The sequence below is a fragment of the Bombus flavifrons genome, chromosome 9 (genome assembly GCF_040668555.2).
Source record: "Bombus flavifrons isolate JBK064 chromosome 9, iyBomFlav1_principal, whole genome shotgun sequence".
NCBI classification, from domain to species: domain Eukaryota; kingdom Metazoa; phylum Arthropoda; class Insecta; order Hymenoptera; family Apidae; genus Bombus; species Bombus flavifrons.
This window is the reverse complement of record NC_138450.1, coordinates 14,620,817-14,639,127: the sequence shown is the minus strand read 5'-3', so window position 1 is coordinate 14,639,127 and position 18,311 is coordinate 14,620,817. Positions and strand designations below refer to the sequence as shown.

The window sequence follows — 18,311 nt, the reverse complement described above, 5'->3', positions numbered from 1 at the left end:
TCGGAAATTATGTCGATCAAGATCTTGACAATTTTCAATGAAATATAAAACAACATTAATTTTCCACTTAATAAAAACGTTCGTACGTCCATAATACACAAATAATACGTACGTCGCGTTAATAAATGACATAGTGCTATTTTATAAAAAAAAAAATCTCCTTCGTTCGGTATCTCGTTTAAGTTCCGCAGAATTTATAATTCCATCCAAGAGAATGTAACTTCTTTGGTATCGTTGATGAGATAGACGCGTTAATCGCATTTCTCGATAAGTTCTAACATGTTATTTTACGAACCGCATACGTCACTGCGTATGATTGGCACGACGTTGGAAATAGCGCAACACGGTCTGACCAATCAGGCATGATTTTACTGGCGGACAAGAAGCGTTCCGTGCCGCTACCGATGCCGCTCATCTGGTATGCGAGTTTTCATGGCGACGGTAGCGATGGAATGGAGCATATGGCAAATATGCGATCGAATACGATCGTAAATTTCCAAATACCCTGCGAATACTTGGAGAAAAGAATATGTTGAAATAGATTCTTACTTATCCTGGACAGTTTCGAATTGCGTATAAGAATCGCAGATATAGATGTATAATTGAATATCAACTCGAGGTAATCTCGAATTTTTACGAGTACCTTACCTTCTATAATATATATTAATACGACAGGTTCGAGTACTATTTTTTGGCGATACGAGCTTGTTAGAAATAAATTGAAAGTAAAACTGACTTGGATTGGTAAAAACATGTCAAACTTGATTCCATCGCTAGGCGGTGATGCATTGACAAGACGCGTCTGCGCACAATGGGAAAATGCTTAGCGTCCATTATCACGTTGGCGGATAATTTGCTTGAAGTTAGCCGCAATCTAACACGCTTATCAACGTCCCTGGTCCATTCGATACTCTGTTGCACGTACTATCGTGAGACAAACGCTGGAGAAAGGAGATACGATGGTAGATGGTAGACACGGTGCAGCCTTTCTTACGTTGTTTAAATATCATAAAGGAAATTTCGAAACAAAGCGGAAATTTGTCTACATTGGGGAATAATAAGTTTGCCGTTGCGACTATCGTTTTATGGTTATCGTAAATAAATCTATATCGTAATTTAAAGTAAATTTTCAATTTATCGTCGAGGTAGCACGATGACGTGGGAGGGAGAGGGGTATCGGAAATATCGATATAAGCAAAAGACATTTTCGATCGCTGTCTATGAAAACGTTCGATCAAGAAATATATATCGATGCATAAAGTTTGAAATGTTATTGTGTCAGCAACGTAGAACGTTACGTAAGAATACTTAGATGAGCGTCGGTAAAGAATTTTACGTCACTAGAATGTATCTGTCTGTAACGAGCTTTCGATCGATCAGTCGGATCGAATAGTATTCGCCTATAAAACTATGCTTTTGTTTTTTATCGTTTGAACTTCCTATTAATCCAAGCAATAGCTATTTAAGCTAATCTAGGTACGCTGTATATTTATAAACTGGCAAACCATATCTATAAACTCAGCGAACGTCGGAAAAGAATATTGGGAGATTCTACGAACGTTAGAGAAGAAAATCGTGCGACGGTGGAATTTGGCGAATGAAGCACGCAGTGTCACTGCCATTTCTCTTTTCAAATCCGAGCATGCGTTCTGCCATCGTGAGTTCGCAGCCGTGTTCTCGGTATTAGAGCCCCGCAGAATTGAGCGCGTACAACTTCAGACGGTGCAACGAGAGACCTTCCATTGCGAAGTCGTACGTAAGCGTCGCACGTACATACGTGCATGCACCGTAAGCTATCTCGAGCGATCGTTAGAGGCTTCATCGACGGATTTTGCTGGCGCGCTAACCAGTGACCCGTCTGTTGGCGCGTGTCGTTCGAAAAATGTGTCGGCGCTTGCCGCGGAAGTGGCACCCCGAGCTTGTGAATTCTACGTGGTCGACGAATACTCGTCAACAGGGGAAACCTCGAGAGAACGAGGATCGCAAGATCTGAGGCTACTGATCGACGGCGTGTCCGCGACAACACGCATACACGGACGTGACAGCGCACATACGTCAAGTTACATGGCGAGTTATTCACGAGGGCGATCCTCCAGACAATCCGAGTAAGTGACACGCGACTATTAGCACATCGTTCAACGAATAATAACAACGATACTGTTTATCGGCCGTCTGAAAATTCGATAAACGTGGACGATGAAAATTGGAAAATTTAACGAACGATAGAAAAGCACGTCAGCCCAGTCGATCTATTACGATGAAATTCGATAGTCACCGATCTGTTGATATTGTTTGTCATTTATTTGAACGCAGATGATTTTTATTTCGCTGATTGTTAGGAGCGGTGCGAGCGTCTGGTCAGAACTGGTACGATCTACTGTGCTCCGTTGAACGTTCCATCGATCGATACCGCGAATCGATATTTACGATTCGTTGTCTTCGCCGTTGTTATCGTGGCACGATTAACACGGCGTGCAGCGCGCGACCGGTAGATCGATGCTGCAACTTGATTATCAACGATTATGCCGCGATTTATACAATCGATAAGGTTGAGCTTGGTGCTGTACACTACGTTGCGTTGGTCGTCCGACGATCGCTCGCAGACGTCTGATCGCCAGGGACGCGTAACGTGTTCTGATCGATGCACTCGCGCGCCGATATTCCTACACTCGGATCAATGACTATTATTTTGTATCGCTCCGAATTTTTTTAGGGAATTATACTTTGTAGCTTCTCTGTTCGATTCCTTAGAATATATATATATATTGTTTGATACATCGTTTCCTATTAATTTCGATATTTAGTCTTCGCGATAATGCATTCCTATATGAACTCATAGTAACTTCGTTGTCCTCTGTTAACGTCTTGCCGTTGACAATAAATATTTAATTATTAAATATTTAATTTACCTGGTTGATATAATGCCGCGTCAGAAACGTGGTTTCTGTTTTATTATATTATACTTTGTAAATTCTCTTTGCGATTTATAGACGAATTAGTAATTTTAAAATATCGACTGAACGATTTAACACGAAAGTAAATAATATTTCGCGAGATACACGTTTGACGATGTATTAGATGTCCGGCAATCTCATGAAATAACGTTATTCTAACCAATATCGATTGCCAAACCTGTTACACAATAAGCAGTTCGTGGTATTGATTTTATTGTAATGCACGTGTAGTATCCTTGTGCCGAGTGAGAAAATCACAAGCAGATGCGTTTCAAATTATCTTCTTCCCCTCTCGATACCCGATGCTGATAATCTAATTTTACGATTATTATATTCTACATATTCTACGTTTCTAACTTCAATTCTAAATCTGCAATATCAAACAATTACGATATCATAATCATCGGATAATTCTACGTTCGAATTTAAATGTCCGTTCAACGAAATACATAGTATCGAAGGAGCAAATAATATTTCCTATTTCTCTTTCTTCTTTTAATCGATAAGAAAGAAATTTATATCGTAAAAATACGTTCGGGTATATCAATACCGACGATAATCCTAATGTTACAATGGTAGCAACGTTGGTAACACCGATGCTTCGTAAATTTATAATATTTTTTCTTAATATATTCATGAGCTTCCTGTCCAGTGATACGATGGACGATGACGTTGACGAGAAGGATGACACGAAACGGTAAGCGTTCAATTAGAAACGTTATTGCTTCGTGCAACGCCTGCGAAGGTGCCAAACTAACCGTAGAATCTTTCACCGCCTTAGAAAATCACGAAATCTGAGTGAAAAGAAACGGAGAGATCAGTTCAATATGCTCGTGAACGAACTTGGTAGCATGGTCAGCTCGAATACGAGGAAAATGGATAAATCCACAGTACTGAAGTCCACCATTTTGTTTTTAAAAAATCACAACGGTACACATCGTTTAATAATTCGAATAATTTAACTCGTCTTACGCTCTTACTCTCTTCTTCTTTCGATGATTACGTTTAATTGCGAATATTATTAATTTCGAGCTTGAAAATGCCGTAGAAATAGCTGTCAGATCGAGGGTACACGAGATTCAAGAAGATTGGAAACCGTCCTTCTTGTCCAACGAAGAATTTACGCATCTCATATTAGAGGTACGATTATTGTGTAATAAAACGTACATATTCTTCTATCGTGTGTATAGTCATCGATATGAAACAGTGTCGCTGTTGGTTATAAGGTTGAGATCGTCGAACTCTTTAACTTGTATCGTTGTAATTTGTCGCATAGAGAAAAGAACGAACAACTTCTGTAATATACTATCTTCGTTCGATTTCGCCACGAACTCAAGCTTATAAAGATGTTACTGAAAGTGGCACGATCGATATGACCCGACTAAAGATTTTACCAATAAAAACACAAACGACGTTTCTTAGGCTCTGGACGGTTTTATAATGGTATTTTCTTCAAGCGGGCGCATTTATTATGTGTCTGAAAGCGTCACGTCTCTTCTCGGGTATCTTCCGAACGAACTGGAGAACACGACGATCTACGATATCACTTATCAAGAGGATCAATCTCCTCTCTACAACGTACTTCTGAATCCTGCAATCACAAAAGACCAACGAAACATTAAACAGGGTACTATTTTTTAAGAAATACATTTTTTGGAAGAAAAAGGACATCGAGTATAGTACATCGGTAAATGTGTTAAAATCGTTATGCGTATTTACAGAGGAGAAAATATCTTTTTCCTGTCATATCAAAAGAGGAGGCATAAATGTTCAAGAAAACCCAATATACGAGCTTGTGCAATTTGTCGGATATTTTCGTACGTAATTATATATACATATAATAATGTTATATATATATGTAACGTTATCTTTCATTTCGATATATATATATACAGATATCTAAACATTTACGTTTACCTATTTGCTTACAGGTTCTGACGTCGATACAGACGCGGATAACTTGCTTCCGAACACGAAATTCAGCAATACTACTGGAATAGATACGAAGTAATTTCATTTAATAAGATAAGACATAAGTAAAACAGCCGTGTACGTTTAGTTGCTTTCGATTTAACTATATCGTTGTCGCTAGTTAATACGTTATCAACAGATTTGGAATGAAAGAATTGCACGGATGGAAAGCACGTACAAACATGTGATCTATCGAACCGTCGCAATAAACTCGTTTGTGTTCTCTTAGATTAGTTTTCGTGGGTACAGGACGCCTCCAGACGCCACAGTTGATTCGCGAATTATCGGTGATGGATAACACAAAATCGGAATTCACTTCGCGACATAGCCTCGAGTGGAAATTCCTATTTCTGGATCATCGAGCGCCGCCTATTATCGGATATTTGCCGTTCGAAGTGTTAGGCACGTCTGGATATGATTATTATCACGTGGACGACTTGGACAAGGTGGTTACTTGCCACGAATCACGTATGTATACGATAAAGGCAGAAAATATCGCGAAAGAACGATGAGTTTGAAATTATGAGAAATTTATTGATAGTGATGCAGAAGGGTGAAGGAACCTCCTGTTACTACAGATTCCTCACGAAGGGGCAACAATGGATATGGTTGCAAACTAGATTTTATATCACGTACAATCAGTGGAATTCGAAGCCAGAATTTATCGTCTGCACGCATTACGTTGTCAGTTACATCGATGTGATCAAGGAATTGCGTAAGGAGTCGGAAAGTTTTAACAAGGAGCAGAGTCAGGATGTTCTGATGCCAGTGGAACAGCAGGTGAATTTACTTGTGTAAATTTTATACGTGCCTGAACGTAATGTCATGGCTATTAAATTCCATGATTGTACTATTCCAGACATTCTGTAGAATAACGTGTGCGCGATCTTCCTACAGGTGACCACGTCTCGTCCAGTTCCTCCGACACAATGGCCAGCGAAATCGTCGAAAACGTCGAAATCGATAGCATCGAACACACGGCCACGACATCACGTGGAGAGCTCCGATAGTTCGTCGATGTCGGCGTCTATGCAAAGCTCGCCGCATTCGCAGATAACGCACGTTTCGCGATCGAAAGGCGCCTCGGCGAATAGCTCTGTGCCGTCGAAAACTCAAATGCCTCAAATCGATAACAGACAACAGCAGCAGCAACAGCAGCAGCAGCAGCAGCAGCAACAACAGCAACAGTCGCAACAACAATCTTTGTTAGAGGTTGATCAAAGTTGCATCAACTTTATGGAACAAGCGCAGTACACGACTGTTAATTTGCAACCTGTGGTTAGCACAGGCTTCGTAACTCCTACCGCGCCAATTATATCCACATTGCCAACACACGAGGTAAAGCAACAATTATTAGGTTGTTCGAAATTGAAACGCAGCCGATATATTTTTATGAAATCAGTTTGTCGTTAAAACGCTGCTGAGGATACAGCGTATCGTGCATAAATATCTGCGTATTTGTAGATGTTACATCAGCAAGATATCGTGATGACACCAGCACAGAATCAAATTCAAGACGAGCTGCAACGGAAACACGAAGAACTGCAACAATTAATAGTGCATCAGCAAGAAGAGTTACGAAGAGTGTCGGAACAGTTGTTCATCGCTAGATACGGTATTTTATCGCCGTTGCTCAATGTAAGTATTTTTATAAGCGCGTTGATGTTTTCTACGATTAGATATTTTCATGCAAGTAAATCGAAATATCGGGAATAAAATGTTACGCTAAGCCAACATCGATGGATCAAATCATGACATTCACGTCATTTGTTTTGTAAATCACGAATATTTTTTTAGACGGGCATGCCGTACAATACTGCGAATACGTGTCAACAGATGAATAGGTGCAATACGAACAATTCGAACGTTCAGTTGCCAACGTCTAGTAACGTTCAAGGAGTAAACGTTCTTCCTTTACCGATTACCGTTCCAGTGCCAATCGTGCCTACAGAGTTGTTCTCTCATCCATTGACGGTCAGTCCAGTGCCAACGATGTCAACTACAGCGCAAGGTAACGTAGGTACGATGATCCAAACGCAACAGCAACAGCACCAGCAGCTGCAACATCAGCAGCAACAGTCTCAACAGCAAGCGCCAACGCGACAAAATGGCAACCCACCGGATCTCGTGCCTTTCCAAATGTGTCCACATCAAGCGGATATACTGTATAACGAGATAGAGCCATCCGCGAATCAACAACAGAGATCGTCGCAAAATTGAAAAAGACCCTTTCTTTGATTCTCTATCGGGGATCTTCGTTGAAATTCTTCGGTTAAGGAACTGATATTTGAAGTTGAAAAGAAATTTGATCGGGGATTCGTCCAAGATGGAATGGATATCGAGGAACGTAGCTTCGATCGTCGCGAATCGAAACGCGTCATGCAATTCTATTCGCGTCTCGCGCAGGAACGAGACACGAAGGATTTCGTATTTTTATACAAATGTGAGATGTATGTACAGAAGATATTCCGCGTAAGAAGCGACATCGTGTTTGTAACGCAAATTATAACGCGGATGATGAAAACTTCTGTTTGCTTTGATCGAGCCTCTCGATCATACTTGCGTTAATTTTTTGAAAAGAAGAAAAATTCGACCAAAAAGAGATTTTTTGTGCTAAAGAAAAGGTAAAGAGTTCAGAGCTATGGTACTTTTTATCGTTGTGGCACATTCTCGAGTGTCAAAATTCTCTTGCATATCGTCTATATTTGTCTGTTCAATTTATGTAGAAAGTACCATACTAAAAAATCGCTGCAAAACTCCTTCGTTATTTATTTACGATCGACACGAGATAATTCTCCGAATCGTCGACATTTATCCCTTGAAGTTTAAGGGGCCACTTTGTATCTCCCACGACGTATATACATATGTGTAAAAATTCTGTATAAAGTTTATCCACTCGGTGGCAGCGTATGCGTGAACTGACTCTTTGAGTCGGATAATAACAAAAGGATAGTTGTTTGATTGATTTAAAAAAAGTACAAAACACAGGTAAAATTACTTGAAACTCTGATCGAACGCTTTGTGTTCAAAATGCATGTGCATCTCGGACGATAAAGTTTGAGAATTATTTTTGTTATTCACCGGACCACATAGAAACTAAAGAGAACCGAATTTAAAAAAAAAAAAACAGGGTATATTTACATATGTATGTATACAAGGTATTTTTGTTACGAATTCTCAGCGTCTTTTTTTTTTTTTTTTTTTTTGTAAACGATAGATTTTACGACGAAAGAGAAACAAACAGAAAACGCGTGTCCTATTTCTCTCACGAACCTACCGCTTGTTAGAAAAACACTGACGTCTACTTCAACAAATTTACCTTGTATATATATGGTTAAGAAGGCGAAAAAAGGAAAGTACAATAATATATTTTGTTGTAAATGTATCACGATAATAAGCTATTTGTAAATGTACGTGTCTATAGAGAAACAACGTGTATTATACCCGTGTGTATGGCATCGAAATCGATATATTTTACGATCATGATCGTGTTAGACGGATTATACATATGTATGTATACATATTATACGTATTATACATATATTTATTGAAACATAGGATTCATATACATTCCGATGAATTAGCCGAATCCCGATAAACGTATCTGCAGGCTATTACGTATTAAGACAATAACTTTTCTCACGTATGATTGTAAATTATGGTATAAAAATTTGAGAATTATATTCATATTCAACGTGCAAATAAAGGTTCCTAAAAACAGCGAGATTATCGTGGTCATATCGTTCGTCTTCGAGTCGTTAATCGTTTCTTTTTCATTTCAGGTTGAAAAACAATTTCCCTCGAATTGAACTAAATCCGAAAGTATTTCATCTCTTCTTGCTGTTTTATTTTATTTCATCGTATAAACAGTTTCGCATTGTTAAATACCTACTATATGTAACGTGGTTAATCGATAAGATTATGTGAAAATTCTATTGCCTCAATTTTCTTAAAGCGTCCATCAAAATTTGTACTTCTTGATTTACGTTGTGCACAAGATCCTCGATTTGATGCTTGCTGTCGATTATGCTAATGCTCTGGGTGTACGGGTCGTATCTCACTCCAAACTTCCTCGGTATACTCTCTGTGAATTTACTGCGAACAAAAATAGAAATGAAAAATCGTTCGATCGATAATTCGATAAAAAGAGAGTGAAAGGAAGAACTACCGATTCTCCCTCCCTTATACTGTATTTATAACAATTTACTGTTTAGAATGGCTGATCTCATAAGTTAAAAGTCATTATACGCAGTAAGAGGCAAGAAACTATAGATTCTCGTAATTCCGTGGCGTAATAGAGATGAAAGTTACACGATTCGTTATGTTGCGCGATTATATAATTGGATGCATACTTTTAAATCGCGTGCATCGTTGGCTAAGGATAAATTTGACGCAACTCTGAAGATGAAACGTTTTCATAATAAATAAAAATCTTTCTTTCACTCGCGATAAGACGATAAGCATGCTAAAAACTTAGATCGATCCACTTTACATCATTTTCTGTTTGGCGTCCTCGAAATTCTCGGCAACGTAATAGACAGGCTGGTACTCGGTTATCGGATACTTTTGCAACGCTGTCTTTGCTGGTTCGAAAGGACGCAATTCCGGTTTGCCGCTCAAACAATACTCGAGTTCGCCGAAAGATGAAAGCAATCCAGCACCGTACGCCTTTAGCTCGCCATTTTGCTGGCACAGGCCGTACTCAACCGTAAACCAGAAGCACTGCAACAAATTTTACATGTTCTCTTTTCGTTTACGACATAGTCTACGTAATGGATAATCAGACGAAGAACTATGAATAAATAGCGAATGAAAGGAGATCTTTCGAAATTACCGTAGCTAGTTTTTCAATGTACTCGTCAGGAGATCCGAGAGACGCCAAGCCAACGACTTGACAAAATTGTGCGAACGACGGATCAGCGAACAAGGGAACGTGACCCAGTACTTCGTGACAAATGTCAGGTTCAGGCGTGTACAATGGTTTACTACCGTGCCTAATGTACTGCGTGCAGTGAAATACTCTGAAAGCCAGACCAGCTAGGAAGTCACGCGAAGATAGAAGGCCAGCCACAGGTCGAAGAGTGAAACCGGTGCAATCTATGCAGATATTTAAGAATATCGGAAAAATTAAGACGAACAGCTGATAATAACGACAGGTGAAAATACACAAATCTCATTGCTGTTGTTTTATGTTGTTGCACGAATATCGTAGAAATTCAGTATCCCAAAATTGGAAACAAAAGATATTACTATTATCTATTAGGTTGAATGAAACGACTAATACCTTTTAAAAAGTTTGATATGTCCTCCAATTGTGGAATATTGTCCTCTCTGTAGCCACAATTTTCGATCAGCAAAGGAAACACGTGATTATGTTCCTTGCAGGCATACTTTGGATAAAGTTTCGTTAAGTTTCTAAAAACTACACCCCACGTTTCGATTTCTTCTTTGGTATACTCCACCCTTGGTATCGATTGACCACTAGGAAAATATAAGAATAGTATTACGAATGCCTATATATATTGTTCATTTCCTGTAATAGGACTCACTATTTGTAATTGAACGCCAAATCTGCAAAGTATTTGCGCCTTTGTCGATAAACAGGATCCGTGAATCCAGGATGATCGCTGTCCAATTCTGCTCCATACGAGAGAATTTGATTGGCAAACTTGTCCAGATCTCTGATTCTTCTTGGAAACCATGGTACAGTTCCCATGTTATCTTTGTGATTTCTATAAATATGAATAACATTGAAAATTAAACGACATCCGCCTAAAAATGAAAGAATTCTGAAAAATGTTAGTTTTCAAATATTTATGATTCGCAAAATATGTAAGATCATTTTATAAAGATTATTTTATGTATAAAAAGATATTCAAAGATCCTTCTTCATTATTAAACATTCACCTAGAAATGATCGAGAAGTAGCTGCATTGTTGGCGCAGTTTTTCAATCACTGTTCCAAGGTCTCCGCCAGGCACGCATTCCACCATAAACTCGTACATATTCGTTCGACGGAGGGAGCTTCTGGATTCTATATGCGACAGATTAACCTTATGTTCCTGCGAATGAAATCAAAGTTGAAATTATTGCGAAAAAAAAATGTAATTTCTACGTTCAATTTTGTCGCTACGATAATACTCGATATATTTCTCGCTAATGGATAACATTGATGGTACTTACAGCGAAAAGTTTAAGATATTTGCTCAACGCCCCGACGGAGTCCTCTTCCTTGGGTGAAAAGATCAGGCAGGTGCTCTTTGCCGAGTCCTTACCTTCTTTGATGTAGTTTCCCCCATGTATCAGCGTAGGCTTTTGAAAATAGTAATATCGTTAAATATACGTAGTCCGATCGCAAATCTTTTTACAGAATGTTTACGCGATTGCATACGAATTTGCTTGTCCCGAAATATCAATTCTAAGTTTAACACTTATGTTAATGAAGATATCTCATCGGCTAAATGTATTTTCGAGAAGAGCCGATTATAAACCGAACTTGTTTTCAAATTCTTCCATAGGTACGTAATATGGAAAAAGGTATATTGAAAAAAGGATATGTTATAACCATATTAGTCGTCAAATTTAATACTGAAAATATTTTCTAAGTCACATCGAGCAAATTCGATTGTTCCAAGTACAAATAATCTACGAAGCATAGCTGTAAAAATAAAAGTCGTATACCGGTGTAATGAGATTAAAAAGATCGGGAAAAACGTTTCGCAAAAAAAAAAAAAAAAAAAAGAAAAGAAAGAGAAAAGAAAAGAAAGGAAACTTCTAAATTAAAGAATCCTTATGCAAAAGTGTTAGTCCTTACATCGTGCATCGCTAGCAAGAGTTGAGAGTGATTCTTGCAGGTGAACGGAGGTAAAGTTTTTTCCTCGTAAACCATGTTACGACTTATCGTCCTGAGACACGTTTGCAGAAACTACGCTCCATTAATCCGTCACAGGTACTTATACATTCACCGACAATTTCCCCTTCCCCCTCCTTTTCTAACTATCGTTCCTGATTTCTCAAACCATCTTGGGCATTTTACGAGAAAGAAATAGGCTTTGTAATTTTCCCGATAGCTCGTTCCTTGACTTTGGACTCGTTGCATTGTCAGGAAGAACGAAATTCGTGATAATCGATTAAATTTTCTAGGAAAATTGGCTGATGAAAAGAATACAACCTATTTCAGTGCAATTTTTCGTTATTTTTGCATCATGCTGACCATGACGAAGGATTGCTAGATGTCAAGGCTGATTTCACTGGACGAAACTTTTTGCTCGACAAACAATGCAGAGAATGCGATGCAAAGTCGTCGACAGTCATCACTGTTGATCGCTTCGTGATCGAGGAAACATGCAATACGTGTGTTCCTTGCAAGCGTCTGACTTTGGTAGACGATGGAGGAAATTATTTTCGTTACTTTATGATAAAATCAAAGGAGAAGAAGAAGAAGTGAAAGTAAATGGCGTAATTTTTCGCCATTCTGATTTCTCTTGAACAAATCGGAGAGTTCGTTTCGTAAAGAATACTTTGGAACGAGCGATTCGACTTCGACAACTTCGTTTTTCCGTAAAAGCGTATCGTGTATTTTTCGAAACGTTTAAAGATCGATAATCAAATTTGAGCGAGAATGTACGAGGTAAGTAGTTGTATATACAAATTACTGTACTATTAATCAAGCATGTTATTAACGGAATTATATATAATCTGATGCTCACATATGATTAACTTCTCAGAGCTTTGGGAAATGTCCGATTATAAATCGATGATTTGTGCATGCCAGCACATATTATTTATTTAATATTAATTATAATTAAATTATATTATATATAATTATATATAATTAAATTAATTATATATAATTAATTATATAATAATTGTACTTGTTAATAATTATATAATCTACTTGTTAGAAGAAAAATTTACTGGAAAAGAACTTGTGTAAAAAGCGTGCAAACTCCTTCTCTCGCTGACATATATATATATATATATATATATATATATATATATATATATATATATACGTAATAAATATTTTATCGCCGTGTTGTAAAGTGAATCATTATTTACATAGCAGGATTATAATCGACATTGCATAATTAGTGAAAATCGTTCAACGATATATGTAAATTGACATGTAAATGAAAACAAATTACGAACTTATTTTTTTACTCTGGATCAAGCCTCGTGACAAATAAAATACGTGCATTCGTGCATTATAATTCACGATATACTGATATACATATATAATAGCTGCTTCAAGGTTTCTATGATGTATAGTTCAGTTACATAATGATTGCATGTTTATGCAAATGTTTAGATTCACGTTAGATCAAGCTTAAATTACAAAGAGGGAGGCTTATAAACATTTAGCTGTTCTTAAGAAAATAAATATTATTATGAATATTACCATAATGACGATACAGGTAGTAGTGTAATAACGATGCAATGCGTATAAACATGAGTGATAATTAACGTACAAGTTCTCTTGCGATTTATTTGAATCGTACTTCAGAAACTGTATCAGCGTTTTCCTTTCTTGCTCGCGCAAACGGGTTTTCTGAATTGGCCGTGAACGTAAAACGCAATTTAGAGCGAAACTGGTCTCGAGTGCATTGTGATAATCGCATAATTAAAAATCTCGACAAGAAATAATTACGCGATTGTAATCGAAGGTTGGGAATTTCTTGAATGTGACAAAAAATGCCTTGTTAAATATTTCACCGTATTAACAGAACATTGTGAAAATATATTATTAAATTGCTATCGATAAGAACTAAAATCACGATATTATCACTCACGATGTATACGTAGTGACAATTAATTTCTTACCGAAGTTTCTCCGTTTCATTTCAGTTTACGTTTCAACGACGTTGGAGAAATTCCGAAGAAAATTCGTCTTTTAAGAAGAAAGCTGACGATACACAGAATAAAACGATTATGTACTTCGTTATCGTGCTAATTCATTTACTTCCTTACGATATGTCAAAACTAAGATTTTCATTCTGTTCTCGATGTTATCTTTTCGTAAATTTTCCCTTACCTTGTCAAGGATCGAAGAATCGGACGTGTCATTTCGAGACATCGGTCGAGATTTTGCAACAGCTTTCGCGTACATGTCACGATCGACGGTATGGAACTGCGAGAAGAATTAAAATAGTGTCACGATTTTCCCGAGACGAGCGTCTTGATAGGACTGGTTCGTGTCTCGTCGAGCTGGTCTGTTTTAATGAGATGCCGCTACAGGTTTACATATGAAATATTCGTCTATGAGAATAAAGCAGCGAATAAATACCAATATAACAAAGGTGAATTTTAAACGATCAAAACACACGATGTCTTGGTTGAACAGGTTGAAACGTCTCGAGTAATGTCTGTGAGTGATTTAATATCGCTATATTTTGTCACATAATGATTTTCACGTAGAGCCTACTTTTCACGATATCGATAGCCCGAGGATGTTCGTGAATCTATAGAAAATGTAAACGTGCAAAAATGTACGTGTAACATAGCCTAAAATTAAAGTAAAACATTTATTATAATTTTATTGTAATATCAAGAGAATAAAAGACGCAAAAAGATGATAAGTTGGGAGCGTGATCTTTCTAGTCGCATAAAAATGATTCGTAATGATCAGCAATTTGTCGTTGCAATACATACAAGATGAACACTCGGCCATTCGTTTCCATCGACTTTAAAATGCGCGATATATCGCGCAGTAGATATCATCGAGACTACGTGTAGCAGAGAAAGTTACATTCTCCCATTCATTAAAATTTACCAATGGAATCACAATTTCGTAGAAAAAATAGTCTAAAATTAACCAGTTACGTTGCACAAAATTTACGATAAGGTCGCTCACAAATATATCGTTATTAAGCGAAATCGGAAAATACGATAAAATGAAAAATTTTCCGAAGCAAATAGTTCTCCTTGAAGCTTCTACCGCTGTTTAACATCGTTCGTCCATTCTTAATACGATTAATAATTAATCAAATCGCGGCAATGTAATCGAGCCCGAGTAACTGTTTACCAAATATGAACGCCAATAAACGCCAACGAACGCCCAAATAATTTGATTGGACGTGCTGTTATCAACGCTTGACCCTCATACTGTGTCTTAGAGATAATAAGTCACGTGGGGATGCGCGAGAGTTATTAACCCTGTCGTAATATAGCGAAGATTTTAATATTGGTAGAGCAACAAAATGATGATAATTCGAGTATGATCTTTGCTCCAAGAAAGGCAAGAAACTCGTTGAAACGTTTAGTATCTGTGAAAAATTGTGTTCGATCGCAAGAGCATGGAAGAAACTTGTCTTCTCTCCAAAGATTTCTAATTAAAAAGAAACGAATTTCCAATTAAGTGAATCACAACGCTATAGAGAACGAATCAACACGTACGTTAGTTCGGCCCACTTGAGATGTAGCGATGCTTTACTACTCGGTAAGTGGATATTGGCTTTGTCATTATGGAAATCCCGTTTGTCCGCGTTTCTTCTCGTTTCGTCGCTCGAAAGAATTCTTTCCGATTAAATTTACACGTTCGTTGTTATCTAAAAGAATTTGATTTCGTGGCAGGAAATTTGTTCAAAGAAGATTGTTCTCCACCGAAATTGTATATTTATTTATAAGTTGCGGGAGAATTTTAATCGAAATTCACGTTGCAGGCACGAGTACGACAAAACTGTGATCAATCTTACATGGATTCCACTTATCCACTAGCGAGAACGAGCCGATTTGCGATTTGTGTTTGCGTCCATGCTTCCTTAACAAACGTAACGGAAAGATTTTACGAAAATAACAACGTGCAGAATTCACGATCACCTTACGGGTGGAAGAAACGGGTAGAGATAAGCAATAGACGAGAATGGCCCTGGACTTTTTCGCCGGATGCGTGGGAGGTAGATAATTCGCTTCGTTCAATTTCATTTGCATTTTTTCTTAATACTGCTACAATCTCCAAATTTTTATATGCCAATCTCATTCTTGTTTCGACGAATAAATTTTTTGTAAGAGACTGGAGACTTTCACGTCCCGAATTATCACATTTAACAACACGTTTCTAGACTTTTGAGTAGAAATCGCGTGCAAAAGGAATTTCTTTCCTTATACGCGATGTCATCGTTGAATAACGTTAAGCGTATACAACGAATCTTGCAAAAAGATGCAAATCTTTAGAATAAAATTAATATTTACGAGCGACTATAAAATTATAAAAATAATGCCACTAGAGGATAACAAAATCTACGGTCTTCGATGTACAACGTGTCAAACGATTGTAATTCTCGTCGTAAAAACGATCGTTACGATTGCTTTCATTGATAATTTGTTAGCTTTGCGCAGAAGAAAATGTAACGTATGTGATTGAATTTTTATTTTTCCTCCATTTCTTTCACGATTAAAATATCTTCGTTCCGCCAAATAATCTATACAATAACCATAGAATAAGATGTTGCAGGAGAAATAAAAGTGTGAAATAATTTGTTTGAGGGTGCGCCGGTATTGTGGTGGGATATCCTTTGGACACGATCAAAGTGCACATGCAAACGCAAGACTATCGCAACCCGAAGTACAAAGGCAACTGGCATTGCTTTCGGACGTTACTCGCAAAAGAATCGGTATTTTATACACACAAATCAAGAAACTAACGATCGAAGGATAGCACTGATCGCAAGAATAGTCAGAGACGAATATTTTTTAATAACATAAAGTGAAGTAAAAACTGTTAACAGCTATTGGCTACTGTTAAGATACGATTGGAATTAATTCTCGTCGTATCATAAATCGATCGATCATCAAATTTTAATACGATCTTCCAGTTTCAATCGATACGACTAATTGTTCTAGGTAGCAGGACTTTACCGGGGTATGTCGTCTCCGCTGGCAGGCGTGGCATTGGTGAACGCCGTGATCTTTGGCGTCTACGGTCAAACCCAAAAATACATACCCGATCCTGCCTCGTTGACCTCCTACTTCGCCGCTGGTGCCTTAGCAGGGATTGTTCAAAGTCCCATTTGCAGTCCCATTGAACTAGCAAAAACACGTATGCAACTGCAAGCCTCCGCCGCTCGATTCTCAAGTCCGCTGCAATGTCTCAAACACGCGTACACGCACGAAGGATACCGCGGCGTGTTCAAAGGCTTGAACGTCACGTTACTCAGAGAAGCTCCAAGTTTCGGTATCTACTTCCTCGTGTACGAAGCTTTGACCAAAATGCCGGATAACGTTCCTGTTTCAACGCCACGCATGTTGTTAGCCGGAGGACTGGCTGGCACTGCATCTTGGGTGATCTCTTATCCTCTGGACGTGATCAAATCCCGAATTCAAGCAGATGGAAATCGTTACGCCGGATTGATCGATTGTCTGAGACAGTCGGTGAAAACGGAAGGATACTCTTGCCTGTACAGGGGACTCAGCTCGACCATCGTCAGGGCGTTTCCAACAAATGCCGTGACATTCACCGCAGTCACGTGGACTTTCCGACTGTTGGGTCGAGAGGACGTAGACACAAAGAAAGAAGAAAAACAGATATCGATGGAATCGATCGGCGAGAGTCTGGATATGCGCGAACCCTTCTTGGAACAGTGGAACAATTTTTTAACCAGCGTGTCCAGAAGAATGGTGACTCGTGGATTACCATATTCCACGTTGTCGATGACGTCCACCGACGAGTTGAAGCTAGAGTGGTCCGTCCAGTACAAGGATAACGAGAAATGGACAAAGGAAGGGGTCAAGTACGGAGAACAAACTCGAGGAGATAAATTTGGCAGAGAAGAGGATGAGAAACCGACGACATCCAAGGAGGATGTCGAAAATTCGAAAGAACTTGTCGAGAAGAAAGTGGACAGGACTGTAAGACGCTAAACACGATTTTCTGAGTTTCGGAAATCTTAGAGATGTACTAGTTTTCTAAACAAAACTGACGAAAGTACCGATGAAAATATATCGTTAACGAGGTGATATGTGACGTAATTCGAGTGACTCTCGAGAATTTATTTTATTTTTATATTCGTGTTATGATTTTGTTTGTTGTCGTCGTCGTCGTCGTCGTCGTCGTCGTCGTCTTCGTCGTCGTCGTTGTTGTTGTTATTGTTGTTGTTGTTGTCGATGTCGCTGTTGTTATTGTTTCTCAAATAATTTTCCTCGAAATAAAGAGCTTCGAACTGCTCCGTGAACGTTAACCTTATCGCGTTTAATGGATTTCAACGTGACATTATCTTTGATATACCATATACGTATCAAATTCCAAAAAGCATCAACCTACGACTAAATTCCCGCTATTACATATCTCCGTCTTACATATTTCGTCAAATATCTCTTTTCCATATTCGTAGATTATTTCCTCGGTTGTCGCGCATTTATCGAAATCGCGCGCTAACTATTTCCATAAAT

At 38.2% G+C, this 18,311-nt stretch overlaps 3 protein-coding genes across 10 annotated transcripts; 2 read left to right on the top strand and 1 right to left on the bottom strand.

The window, feature by feature from the left end:
- Positions 1-1,412: 1,412 nt before the first annotated feature.
- On the top strand, positions 1,413-7,471 carry Clk (circadian locomoter output cycles kaput protein Clock). Of its 3 annotated transcripts, none has more exons than XM_069120978.1 (12): positions 1,413-2,105; positions 3,595-3,651; positions 3,736-3,884; positions 4,009-4,094; positions 4,377-4,581; positions 4,676-4,771; positions 4,886-4,961; positions 5,155-5,393; positions 5,467-5,705; positions 5,823-6,263; positions 6,390-6,563; positions 6,723-7,471. In XM_069120978.1, exons 1-12 carry the CDS (start codon positions 2,065-2,067, stop codon positions 7,143-7,145), a joined length of 2,226 nt encoding a protein of 741 aa, XP_068977079.1. In that variant the 5' UTR covers positions 1,413-2,064; the 3' UTR covers positions 7,146-7,471. The 3 variants fall into 3 exon arrangements, with proteins under 3 accessions (XP_068977079.1, XP_068977078.1, XP_068977080.1); XM_069120977.1 differs by having other exon boundaries at positions 1,417-2,105; positions 4,003-4,094; XM_069120979.1 differs by having other exon boundaries at positions 1,419-2,105; positions 3,607-3,651; positions 4,003-4,094.
- Positions 7,472-8,448: 977 nt separating this feature from the next.
- On the bottom strand, positions 8,449-14,284 carry Hn (phenylalanine hydroxylase). Of its 3 annotated transcripts, XM_069120981.1 has the most exons (9): positions 14,212-14,229; positions 13,960-14,137; positions 11,109-11,237; positions 10,833-10,987; positions 10,475-10,657; positions 10,210-10,406; positions 9,760-10,022; positions 9,418-9,647; positions 8,449-9,020 (listed from the first exon to the last, which is right to left on the bottom strand). In XM_069120981.1, exons 2-9 carry the CDS (start codon positions 14,032-14,034, stop codon positions 8,858-8,860), a joined length of 1,395 nt encoding a protein of 464 aa, XP_068977082.1. In that variant the 5' UTR covers positions 14,035-14,137; positions 14,212-14,229; the 3' UTR covers positions 8,449-8,857. The 3 variants fall into 3 exon arrangements, with proteins under 3 accessions (XP_068977082.1, XP_068977081.1, XP_068977084.1); XM_069120980.1 differs by having other exon boundaries at positions 13,960-14,284; XM_069120983.1 differs by lacking the exons at positions 13,960-14,137; positions 14,212-14,229 and adding an exon at positions 11,740-11,977.
- A 284-nt stretch (positions 14,285-14,568) lies between these two features.
- LOC138183678 (mitochondrial basic amino acids transporter) lies at positions 14,569-17,891 on the top strand. Of its 4 annotated transcripts, XM_069120984.1 has the most exons (4): positions 14,570-15,363; positions 15,587-15,820; positions 16,410-16,537; positions 16,767-17,891. In XM_069120984.1, the coding sequence occupies exons 2-4, from the start codon at positions 15,787-15,789 to the stop codon at positions 17,781-17,783; spliced, it is 1,179 nt and encodes a 392-aa protein (XP_068977085.1). In that variant the 5' UTR covers positions 14,570-15,363; positions 15,587-15,786; the 3' UTR covers positions 17,784-17,891. The 4 variants fall into 4 exon arrangements, with proteins under 4 accessions (XP_068977086.1, XP_068977087.1, XP_068977088.1 ...); XM_069120985.1 differs by lacking the exon at positions 15,587-15,820 and having other exon boundaries at positions 14,569-15,363; XM_069120986.1 differs by lacking the exon at positions 15,587-15,820 and having other exon boundaries at positions 14,569-15,363; positions 16,410-16,629.
- The last annotated feature ends 420 nt before the right edge of the window (positions 17,892-18,311 follow it).

Excerpts from the sequence above, each read along its gene's own strand:
- Hn (XM_069120980.1), bottom strand. The coding sequence starts at position 14,034 with ATGTACGCGAAAGCTGTTGCAAAATCTCGACCGATGTCTCGAAATGAC. Across the intron at positions 10,658-10,832 it reads TACTTCTCGATCATTTCTAG|AAATCACAAAGATAACATGG; the intron begins GTGAATGTTTAA and ends TCATATTTATAG. Across the intron at positions 9,648-9,759 it reads ACATTGAAAAACTAGCTACG|TGCTTCTGGTTTACGGTTGA; the intron begins GTAATTTCGAAA and ends AATTTGTTGCAG.
- Clk (XM_069120977.1), top strand. The coding sequence starts at position 2,065 with ATGGCGAGTTATTCACGAGGGCGATCCTCCAGACAATCCGA. Across the intron at positions 4,772-4,885 it reads GCAATTTGTCGGATATTTTC|GTTCTGACGTCGATACAGAC; the intron begins GTACGTAATTAT and ends ATTTGCTTACAG. Across the intron at positions 6,264-6,389 it reads CCACATTGCCAACACACGAG|ATGTTACATCAGCAAGATAT; the intron begins GTAAAGCAACAA and ends GCGTATTTGTAG.
- LOC138183678 (XM_069120984.1), top strand. The coding sequence starts at position 15,787 with ATGGCCCTGGACTTTTTCGCCGGATGCGTGGGAG. Across the intron at positions 15,821-16,409 it reads TTTCGCCGGATGCGTGGGAG|GGTGCGCCGGTATTGTGGTG; the intron begins GTAGATAATTCG and ends AATTTGTTTGAG. Across the intron at positions 16,538-16,766 it reads CGTTACTCGCAAAAGAATCG|GTAGCAGGACTTTACCGGGG; the intron begins GTATTTTATACA and ends TAATTGTTCTAG.